Raw genomic sequence first — 12,313 nt, 5'->3', positions numbered from 1 at the left:
TGCTAAACAAAAGATAGGTAGAGACAGCAAGGCAGGGGAAGGAGAATTCACCATAAGTTATCTGACTCCATGCATTACATGCCATGAGAACAGAGTGTCATCAGGCCAAGTCAAACCCAAGCAGGGCACTAATGAGTTTTTTCCAAACCTAATCCTAGCTAGCAACTCGGCATTATTTACGTTGTTGAGCACCCTACCCTGTTTTAGTGAAAAGCTGGACTCTCATGCTTGGGTTTCCCTCTGTCTGGATGGCCACTCCAGTTTGGTCTCCTCACAGGCCTCTTATTTAAATGTTTGGACTCCTCAGGATTCATTCATTCAATCCTCAGGTTAGTTCTTACAAAAGGGGCCCTTACACTACATGCTATATATTTAATCTCATCCCTTCCTCTCATTTCAACTATCCTCTAAATACCCACACTTGCTCAATCTGCAAATTCAGATTTCCTCTCCTGAGCTGCAGACCTGTATATAATAGTGTTAAGGGAGTGTCTTCACCTGGAGGACTCCCAGGCATCCCAAGCTCAATGCATCTAATACTGAATTCATTCCTCTCCTTTACAAATTTCTTTCTCCTCCCAATTTTCCAAATCATATATCTTAAAGCCATCCTCGATTATTCCTTTCACTCACCATCCCTGGTTTTTTCCACCAAATCCTGTAGATTTAAATTATTTTTCATTCTGTTCCCTCGCTACATTTCCTCTGTCCTTATCTTTTCTTTCCCACTTACACACAGTTTCTTGTTCCCTTGCCTAATTTTGCAATAAGACTGCTCTATCCTCTGCAGTGCAATGAAGCTGATCCTATAAAATAGAAATCTATATCCGAACACTGCTTTAATTCCTCAGTGGACACTCCACTGGTCTTAATCATAAAACCCAAACTCTGTTACATGTTATACAGTCTGCCTCCTAATCCAGCTTCTCTCAGCACTTTTCTCAAATGCTTTTATCAAGGATTCCTGAACTGCTTACTTTTTCGTGAATGAATCTTCCTTTTCACACTTTTATTATCATTTCTTTTTCGTGTTCTGCTTCCAGTATTTTTCAAAATTAAGCTCTGATGTTACGTGATTTGGGAGCTATTTCTCCTAATGCCTTCTCCCTTCGCTTGTATTATGATTTTTTTTACTGTATTTATTATTATTTTTAAAAATACGCAATGCTTTATGAATTTGAATGTCATCCCTGTATAGAAGCCATGCTGATCTTCTCTGTATCATTTCAATTTCAGTATATATGGTGCTGAAGCAAATACTTTTTTACTGTATTTTAAATCAATGTATGATCAATTTTTTTTAAGATTTTATTTATTTATTCATGAAAGACACAGAGAGAGAGAGAGAAGAGGCAGAGACACAGGCAGAGGGAGAGGAAGAAGCAGGTTCCATGCAGGGAGTCCGAAGCGGAACTCGATCCCAGGACCCCCGGGATCATGCCCTGGGCTGAAGGCAGGCAGTAAACCGCTGAGCCACCCAGGGATCCCCTGATCATCAACTTAACCACTTGTTTATATACATTATCTATACCCTGGGGATAAATATAATGATGATCAGGCTAATAATACTTTACTTACATTTATTGAGCCTTACTTACACTTACGGAGCCTTACTTAAGCAATGTTTAAAGTTCTTTATGCTTATTTTCTAATTTCGTCTTCACAAAATCTGTACCCTGGGTACTATTATTAATCTTTGTTTTACAGATGTGGATACTGAAACACACACAGGTTAAGTAAGTTGTTTGAGATCAAATAGAGCTAGGATTAAAATTCAAATTGTCTGGTTCCAAAATGTGTATTCTTAATCACTCTCTATACTGTCTTTTGCAGAAGGTAAGACACACCTTACCGATTTGACATCAATTAGATAGAATGTTGGTCCAGTAATGGTGGCAGGTTCACTCCAGCTGATGTTGATGCTAAAAGGTGATGTTGCTACTACATACACACTTTCAGGAGGACCATCTGGAGCTGTGAAAATAGAAAATTAATTACCCTGGGACATCTGATTTAGTCTTTGCTATATATTATAATAATAGAAAAGGTCATGAGAAAAGGATAGTGATAATGAATTAATTATACATTAATTTATAGCTCACAGCATGCAAAAGCATTGGCAAATCAAAAGATGCAATTCCTTGCAAAATACTTGCTATATATAAGAAACTTCCACATAAGAAATTAATGATCATAAATATATTATTTTTAAACTCGAAGTAATATTTTGAAATGAAAGCATTACTATTGCAAAACAAATCTTTTTGAATAAGTGTTTTTATTTAAAAATAGATTACCTAGTAATGTTGTTTTAGGAAAACCTGCAGAAACATGTTTGACTACAAAAAAGTGAAACTGGTACAAGGGAATTATATTTAAAATTGGATTGCTTTTATTGTTTTCACCGAGGGAGTAACATAGGAAATAGGTTATACAACTTCTATCATCACAAATATAAACATTACCTGAATTCATTACGATTCCAAACAAATTCTATTTGTTCTATTTTTTTTTATTTTAATTATTTATGATAGTCACAGAGAGAGAGAGAGAGAGGCAGAGACACAGGCAGACGGAGAAGCAGGCTCCATGCACCGGGAGCCCGACGTGGGATTCGATCCCGGGTCTCCAGGATCGCGCCCTGGGCCAAAGGCAGGCGCTAAACCGCTGCGCCACCCAGGGATCCCTATTTGTTCTATTTTTATAACTGTTTTTTTTTTATCAAGAGTGCAAAACAAGAGATAATATTTTAGGGAACAGACTGCTGAAAACCCCTATGTAATTTTCAATTTGTGAAACTGCTAGAAACTAGAAGAGTTTATAGTATGTTAAGAAGGATTTAGTCACCCGTTGATTTGACATACATTGAACTAGGAACAGTGCTACTCTCTAGGTACCTCTCTGTCCTTCTATGGACCCTAGGCAATCCTAGGGGCATTAAATACTGGGAAATAAGTATTTCCCAGATTTTCTAATTTTTAAATCCACATTAGCAAACACTACTGAACAAATATTAATCCACAGATCCTGAGAAGGTATAAAAAAGACAAAATATTCCTTTCCTCAAATAACTTATAAGAGCAACAAATTGTATTATCTTAGTCAAACAAAATTTCTGGACCTCAGTTTCCTCCTCATATACATATTTCATAGTGTTTTTTCAAAAAAACATGAAAACATGAATTCACTATGTGTGAAAATGGCCCTTTAGTTTACAGTTTGGCCCATCATTGTCAATTAATACAATGTATTATAATAAGGGGCTAACTTAAGAAAGGACTATTAAAAATACAAAGGATCTACTGTGAGAGAGCAAAGGGCAAAGTGGTGAATACAGATGGGGTAGGGAGTCTAGGTAAAGATGCACAGAGGAGATGGACTTGAATAGGCTTTGAAAGATGGGAAGGATTTCAATAATCAGAGGAGCAGGTTTAGGGGCACTTCTTTGCTAAGAGGATCACAAGCAAAGCCACAAAGACATAAAGAGCAGAGTGCGGAGACAGAATTTTATCACTGTAGAAGTGCTTTCCTTGGTAATCTTATGTTTATTATTTTATACATTCAAAATATTGTTCTAGGAAGGGGTCCACACACTTCATCAGACTGGCAAAGGAATCCATGGTACAAAGAAGATTTAGAATCCCTAAATTCAAGGAATACAGATATCACAGAGGGGTTGGTGTTCATATAGTAAGGAACAGGCTCAGATGGTCTTTTGGAAACTAAGGTTATTCTGTTAAAGCATTTGAAACTAATTCTTTAAGTAACAGAATGTCCCTGAAGGTTTTTTAAAAAGGAATTATTTTCCTAATGATTTAGGAAGAAAGTTCCAGTAGTTATAAAATAGACAAGTGCTTTGAAGCACTGAGTCCAAGGAACCTATTTCCAAAAAGCCAGATGAGATATGATGAGATCTTAAATTAGATTAGTAACACTAGGTATAGATAGGAGGAGAAGAATCCTGGAGTCATTTAGAAAATTCAATTAAAAAAAAAAACTTGAGGCTGATAATATGTGGGTAAAAACTGACATTGAGGATGTAGAAAAAGCTAATTCACATGTTAATACCAGGAGAATGTTGATAGAATTCAAACCAATAGCATATTCAGGGCAGATACTACTTTTGGTAGGGATAAGGCTTAGGAAGGAGATAATAATTTTGGATTTGTACTCATTGAGTATGAGATACTCACAAGAACTGAGAATGCCTACGTGACAATTTGAGAGATAAGCCTAGAACTAGGAAGATAGGGCCAGGATGAAAAAGAATTTCTATCAAAAATTTCAGATAGTTTCTTACAAATTGAGAGCATAAATAGAGCAAAACATATCTGATTCAAGTGAATCACATGCTCTGAAGAGAGCCAAAGGTTTATTTCACCATCAGATAGTTATTTAAAATGTTAATGGTAGTGACAATTTTTTTAACTATGAGTGTGTTATTGGCACTCATTGGCATTTTCTCTTGGAAAATGTTTCCAAGAGAGATACTATGTGTGGAATATAGGTACCCAATTCGGCCATAAAAATATATATTTAATAGTAGCATTAAAATATTTTAAAACAATATTCAGATGTAACAATAGAGGAATCTACCTATCATGTATAAGGAAGTTTCTGTGGGAAATGCCTTTGAGGTACAAAACCTATAACATGTCTTTCCTATGCAAACCTTTCCTGACCCTTGTGCAATACTCTGAACATTGAGATCTAGTCCATATGGCCCAAGGAGGCATCCAGGAGAGAGTGAAGAGCAGATTCTTCAGGATTCAGAGGTCTGATCATCTGAGAAGTGCTAATAATGATGACAGAATTGGGTACATGATATTTCTGGTAACTAATGTAGAGAGATCATGGAATCCCGGCAAACACACCTGCGTATCCTAAGATTTTCAGTCTTTATTTATTCTAATTTTATGATTCCAGATTTATGAAAGGTGTCTCAAATTGTAGCATAATTCATTTAGATAATTACATATAACAAATGAGAGCTATGAGAGGTCTCCTGCCACTAGCATAATTAATTGCTTTTGGATGCCCTAACAGAATAGTGCACTTCATATTTAATAGTGACAACCCTCTTTCCTTTCCAACTGGATATTCCTTAGAAATGTTATGCCTGCCTTAACAAGTAGCAAAATAACAAATATCATCTCTGAATCTCTCTATTCAGAATGTGAAGCGAGGAGTGGATAGGCCTCAGGACCAGGTACACCATTCCTGATCATTACTGCATACTTTCCTCATGGAGAAATTTGCTTTTGCAAAATAGAAGATGGTTTGTAGGTTTTAATGGCCTGTCTTCTGCTGCCTTTGACTTTATAAATGGGGATGGGCTAGAAGTTAAGTACAAATTAATTAAGACATTTGCTGATTAATTAATAGTGTTTTTGTCATTTAACATTTATTAATCTTTTTGCAAAACCTCCCTTTGAGCCTGGTAAGAACCATTATAGAAAGGAACAATTTTCTGACAGGCCACAAATTTAAAGTATTTTAAATTCAAGAAACTATTTTAGGCTCCCTTTCTCTTTAGTTACACTCAAATGTTCTGTTGGCTTTTTGATGAAATCTATATGTACATCTGACCAGCAAATATTGATCGAGCACCTTCTGTGTGTCAGACACTGAGAAGACACAAAGACTACAGAAGCAATGGACACAGTTTAGACCTATCCTTATAGTTTCTAGAATGTAAATGCTCTTCTTCACTCAATAACTACTTATTGAATACCTGTTATATGGTGGGCATTTTTGGAGTGCTGGTGATGGAGAAGAAAATTGAAGAGTTAAAGATCACAGAACCTCTATTTTAGTGGAGGTAGACAAAGAATATATAAGAATTTAGATAAGTTAATACTAATATGTAAGTAAATTATATAATATGTCAGAAAGTGATATGTATCATGAAAAAAATGAAGCAGGATAGTAAGAATAGGGGTGCTGATGCGAATTACTATTTTAAATATGGTGGTCAGGGCATGCTGCTATAATCAGGTGACCTTAAAACAAAGATCTGAAGGAGGTAAAGGAGCATGGCAATGTTTGAAGGAACAGTGTCACAGACAAAACTATGGCTAATACAAAGGCCCTGAGGCAGGATTTTGACTGCTCTATTCGAGGACTAACAAGGACTCCAGTGAGGCCAAAGCCAGGTCAGAATGAGTAGAAGAAATGGGAGCCAGTTTAACGCCAGTATCAGGGTCTTTGTAAGAACTGTTATCATGGGTAAAAAGACAATGAATGCCATAATACATTTTTATGGACTAAAGGGGCCTCTATCGATTTTGACACTTGATATCTAACTCATACTAGAAAGATGGGTCAAACTTAATTAGAGAAAAAGAGGAAATATTATCTCCAGGATCTAATTCATTTACCTCTATAAAATATATCAATTCAATGGCTGTTGGGACTAACCTTTAAACCAAACTTTTAATTAATTAGAATTAATTTAACTCTAGCAGGCAGACAAGACAGTATATTATTGTTGCCGAGATATCACGGTTTACTGAGAATTTTCTGTGACTAAGAAAGTTGATGAGATTTTTCTGGGATTATGTTGATAATAGCCTGTCTTTGGAAATATTTCCAAATTAATATGCCCATGTCCCCTCTGCTCTGTGGTTTGAATCTTTCAGGTCTCCAGTGAGGGCAAATCCAAAACCATTGCCTATAGGAAACCTTGGCTAGTCTCGTAAGTATGCCAGTAGCCTGGCTCAGAAAGCAGTATGAAGCCTTACTTCAATTCTTGTCTTTCATAGGAAAATGTCAACCCTGCAATCATTCCTTAAATACTAGTAATCAAGTCCTCATCAGGGAGCATCTGCTACCCCAAGCAGAGCTGAGAGAAAAATGACATTTAAAGATCATTCATGACACTAACCAATTGGACTACTAAAATTTTCAGTTCTTTACACTAATCAATCATTATAAAAAAGGCAGGGTATTTAGCCCTTCACTGAGCTGTGCTTTAATGCCATTTCTTGAACTTTTTCCAAAGACATATTTTTTTTTAAGGAAACACTCTAAGCAACATTTGCATTTTCAGCAAATTTGATGAAATTGCCTTTTTTTTTTTTAATACAAGTGTTTCCTGTGTTGAATCCTTTGTGGAAAATTTCTATTAGAATGTATATATCAATCTGCATTCTTGAAGGATCAGCATATCATGAGATAAGAACTCCTAATCTGAATTAAAAAAAAAAAAGAGTAAACACATATATTACTAAACTGCTTTAGGAATATAGTATATGCATATAACATTATTTCATCTGTATAAAGCAATTAAAGACAATCACTTAATTCACAGATAATTTAAGAGAAATATACAGAACATTAAAATGTTCATCTATTATAAAACAATATCTAGTTATTTTAATAAAAAGTATACTTTTAAGTACATAATATCTGCAAGTTTCTTTTAGGTAGTATTCTTTTGGAAATTATCAAAATGCCAAAAATACATAATAAAATAGGTATTATTTTCTCTTTTATTCCAATGTTTAGTAACCTGCTATTAGAGTCACATAAGGAGGAATGCAAAATTACAATCATAAATGCCAACCACCAAAACCAAGGAAGCTTAAAGCAGTAAAGGTATGGGGAGATGAAAATATGCCAGTAACATATAAGCATCTTTGGGAGACTTTGTTTGTCTCCCCATAAACTGTCACATTCTGATTTAGGATTGTTTGTGAAATGAATCTAGTCAGTAATGGGCCAAGATATCACTATACCCTTTCTCTTATAAATCACAGCAATTTACTCAGTAGGAATGATCTATCTTTATTCTCTCATTCCCCATAATCCAATCACTTCCTCTCATAAGCACTTTTCCCCTGGTTTTCACAATAATGCATTTTCTGTAACTAACAACCATCATTTCCTGATTATCATGCTTCTATCCTTGCACAGGAATGTGGGTCTTATGTGGGTCAGGGTCATCTTTCCCATCCATCTGTGTCCCCATGCTAAGTGTGTTAGCTGAAAGGTGAGTCTGGATAGACCATCATTTTGCCTTGTACATATAAGTTTTAATGCCCCCAAGTCTATGCCAGTTTGATTAAGAACCATATATTTTGGTGTGTCTAATACTATATGTTCAGAATAAGCACATTCAAAGACTTATTAGTAGCTTTGCCTTCTACAGATCCCTGAGAATTTAATGATGAAAAATGTAGAAAATACTGTATAGTCTTTTAGTGCGCCATGCTATCATGACTTTCATAAAAGAATAAACATAAATAAATGTTTTGACAACTCACAAGACAGAAAATCTTGAGCTCTGCACACATGTGATTTAAATATCTATATCTATTTGGATATAAGTTTAACTTAAAGCTTATTTCAAGGGGCTATCCTTCAGGGTATTTTGTTTTCAGGATTTGGTAGCGTGGACGACCACATTCCTAGCTACTGTCATCACTACATGAAGCACTCCATTCTTTCTCAGCTTATGCAGTATTAGCCCATAGGACTGTGAGTTGGCTTTGATTCAGCACACCTGGAAGAATTAGCTTTCAGTTTTAGATGTCTCTCAGGACTAGAGTAAATTTAATTGGCTGGGTGGTTTGAGTGGATTCCTTGCATTTTAAATAATTCAACTCATCAAGAGACCTGAAGAAGTTCAGCAATTAGATTAACCATATGCATGCAGGCCAAGAGCATCCTAGGACATAGCCTACTGGTTACAATACTACACTAATCAGCTCTCTTTCCCTGGTAAGCCCAGGGATCTCACTGCCTAGTATGTTATGCTATGGTTGGTGTATAAAATATTTCCTACTATTCTACAGGATCTTAATTTTGTCTCAGAGTTAATTTTCCAACAGCAAGATGGCATCACAAAGGCATCATATGCCTAAGAATGTCTAATCAGACTGATGAGTACTGAGTATGATTCAGGGATGTCCACAGTATTAGACCTCACTGAATGACCATTTTCTGTGATGTGTAATGAGTAATTTTCTGAGTCATTTCAGTCTGGTTTAACTTGAGAAAAACAAAACAAAACAAAAACAAAATACAAAAAACTCTCAGTTCCAACACTAGCCATGCGAGTTAAGAATAAAAATATTCTAATATTAGTACTATTGCTTTTAGGATCCGATTAATACGTCTTTTTCTAGAATAGCATCGTGTTTATAAAATAACGTTCTATAGTGGTGGTTCTCAAAATGGGTCTCCACACAAGCAGCATTAATACTCCCTGGGAAGTTGTTAGAAAAGCAAATTCTGAAGTCACACCCCAGATTTAACTAAACCAGAAGACTGAGTAGGGATTAAATTACTGCTTCTGTGAGGGCTACTGAAGCAGTGGAGGTGGGCTTGGGTGCTTGTGGTGATAACATGGAAATGTGCATCCAGCCAACACATACTCCACACACTAGTCTCCTCCTACCTTCCACTTCTTTTAATACTGGGTAACCATGAAGAGGTTTCTCCCTACTGTCACTCCCTCTCATTCCCAAAGTTCCTACGGTAATAACAGGCCATGTGTTCTATAAGAACACAGAAGTTCTGTGAAGAAACCACCTGGAATAATACAGATAAGGCCATCACCATATCAGATAGGGTTATCACCACAATAGACTGTTGGGGCCAAGATAATTGTCCCTATTTCATCCTTCCATTCATTGTATGCAGGGTAAAAATAGCTATCAGATATATCAGTAAAGAGAAAAGAAATGAAAGTGTAGTTTGAAGAGAAGTCCCATCCAATCTGTTTAGGAATGGAGATGGTTTAATTATATATTAAGAGCTTGTCTAATATCTCCAGGTCTGTTTTAGTTCTCATTAATAATACCACATAGTGATAATCCTTAACGTTTCCTTTAACTGTTCGGTTCGTAGAGCTTTTGCTGAAAGAGACATTGCATTTGTTTATGCAAATGGGATTTCAAAATATTTTTATTTATATTCTGGGAAACTTGATTAAGGTTTGGCAAAAGGTTTTTTTTTTTTTTACACTAAATATTGAGTTGGATACTTTAGTAAACAGTTTGATTTTATATGCTTACTGTTATTTTCTCTAAATTATAATTTAACCTGAGTATCTTCTCTCTGTAATTCTACTTAGCACCTCTCTGGCTTTTTTTTGTTTTGTTTTGTTTGTTTGTTTTCTGTGGTACTTTCATATCACCAGGAGGCTTTGCCCAAGTCCTAAGAGCACAGACTCTGCCCTAGAAATAAATGACGTTCATGAATGAATCAATGTGTGCAAAGTTCTTAGACTAGAAGCAGCACATAACAGTTGATAAGCTTAGCTATTATAGTCATTATTCCTAATGACTCAGCCAAGGGATCTCGATTCAATTACTGTGTCCAACCAATAAGTGCCCTAAACTACCAGGTATAGCAATCATATGCTCTTTTCAGATTTGGGAGTTTCCCATAATCTAATTAGACATTTCCCCACTTCCTTAGTAATCCAGAAGAAAATGGAGCTGAATTTTTGTTGACCCAGGGCCTAATACTGAGGCAGACATGAACTGAGATTAATGACTGAAAATCACAAAGAATTAAGCCTAACTTCATCCTGTCTTTTGGAACCAAGGAAAAAAAAAAAAAAAAGATTCTCAGGAGTCCAAATAAATTCAATTCACCATGAGATCTGAAGTCTGAGATGAGAAGATGAGAGAATTCATCTGAATATTTGAAAAATAAAATGCAGTTATCTATACTTAGGGGAAAGATATTTTTCTCATTTTTTCCTTATGATAACCAGTCTTTCTATAATATTAATGACAAAAAATAACTGATGATCTTTATAATATCCTTTGATTTTTAGTGGTTTTGCTGAAAAATATGTTCAATGTGCTCATGTAACAGAATTTAAAAATATTTTTATTTAAGCTCTAAAAACTTGTTTAATAACCTGGCAAAAGCTCTTCTGGGTTAAATATATAGTTGAGTGCTCTATTAAATTCTTTAATTTTATATACTTATTATTATGCTATTTAAATTATGATTTCATCCAAATAGCTTCTCTTTGTAATCATATTTAGCAGTGAAAATTTAGACATTGTTCTTTTTTGTTTTCTTCATGGACTAACAATCTACTATGATCCCATCTTGCTATACAAATTTATTAAGTTTATTCTTTCAGTTAATCATTTAGATACCATTAATGCTTCCAAAATATGCACACATTGTTTTCTTTTATTATTTGAAGTATTTCTCAATTTACTACATGCATAGTTCTTTCCTACATGCAGTAATCATACTTCCTACGCTAATGAAAAGGAAACATAAACATAATATAGGCAATACAAAATAGACTGGTTTTGTGAAATAAAGAAGCTGAACATGCTAAACGTGGAAAGTAACTGGGAGAATTTTAATTTTGGTTATAACCATGTAACTATTTGAAAGACAAATTACAGACAAAAAAAATGAAGCAAAGAATTGGGATGAATTTTTTGCAATGGAGAATTTTGGCATTGAAATACTTTCACATTAAGTCAAAATGTCTTTTGAAGTCCAAATGCCATAATCATTTAGTCTTAGATACTGAGTAGGCAGGAGGATGGAAACATACATAAGACATGATAACCTAGTCATCTCTGTTTTTTTAAATTAATCTATTTATTTTAGAGAGAGAAATAGTGCATGAGTCAGAGGGGCAGAGAGAGGGGGAGAGAGAGAGAGAGAGAGAGAGGGAGAATCTCAAGCAGTCTCCATGTGGAGTGTGGAGCCCAACGTGGGGCTTGATTTCAAGACTCTGAGATCATAATATGTGCTGAAACCAAGAGTCAGAGGCTTAACCAACTATACCACCAGGCCCCCCTGTCCTCTCTACTTTTAAGGAGCTCAGAATTCTACAAAAGAGAGAGAAAAACAATTACAAAGCAAAATGTTCTGTACTTTGGAAACAACTTTCAAGTGGGAGTGGAAAGAGGAACTCATAGAAGGGTTTGCATAAGAAATGCCTGGCGTGAGATATAAAGAAAAGGAAGCTGGAGAAAGAAAAGAAAAGAAAGAAAAGAAAAAAAGAAAAGAAAAGAAAAGAAAAGAAAAGAAAAAAGAAAAGAGAAATCAATCACAGATGACCTACCTTATAGAGCTACCAAGAAGTATCATTTTTGCAAAACAGGAAAACAAAACTTAAATCAAAGATTTTATTAAGCAGGGGAATAACATGGTCAGATAGTTGTATTCAGGTAGAGGGTTCAGGTAGAGGGTAGAGGAGGGTAGAGAAAATTAGACCAGAAAGATCATTTAGATATCTTTTGTAATAATCTAGAAAATTAATTTTAAGAGTCTGGATTTAGAGACTCTGAATAGAGGAAAATAAACAAATTCAAGACAG

The 12,313-nt window shown here is 35.1% G+C and overlaps 1 protein-coding gene and 1 non-coding gene across 4 annotated transcripts in view; both read right to left on the bottom strand.

Moving 5' to 3' along the window:
- The window catches only part of PTPRQ (protein tyrosine phosphatase receptor type Q), a 247,193-nt gene that overhangs the window by 69,543 nt on the left and 165,337 nt on the right, over window positions 1-12,313 (bottom strand). For all 3 annotated transcript variants that reach the window (XM_049094355.1, XM_049094356.1, XM_049094357.1), the window contains one exon: window positions 1,853-1,974. In XM_049094355.1, coding sequence (XP_048950312.1) covers window positions 1,853-1,974 — 122 coding nt within the window. The remainder of the gene's footprint in view (window positions 1-1,852; window positions 1,975-12,313) is intronic.
- Window positions 1,154-1,258, bottom strand: LOC112654911 (U6 spliceosomal RNA). The gene has a single exon (XR_003133461.1). It is a non-coding gene; the product is annotated as a U6 spliceosomal RNA (small nuclear RNA).

This window comes from Canis lupus, chromosome 15 (genome assembly GCF_003254725.2).
Source record: "Canis lupus dingo isolate Sandy chromosome 15, ASM325472v2, whole genome shotgun sequence".
NCBI classification, from domain to species: domain Eukaryota; kingdom Metazoa; phylum Chordata; class Mammalia; order Carnivora; family Canidae; genus Canis; species Canis lupus.
The sequence above is the reverse complement of the archived record's forward strand: the minus strand, read 5'-3'. Positions and strand labels throughout refer to the sequence as shown.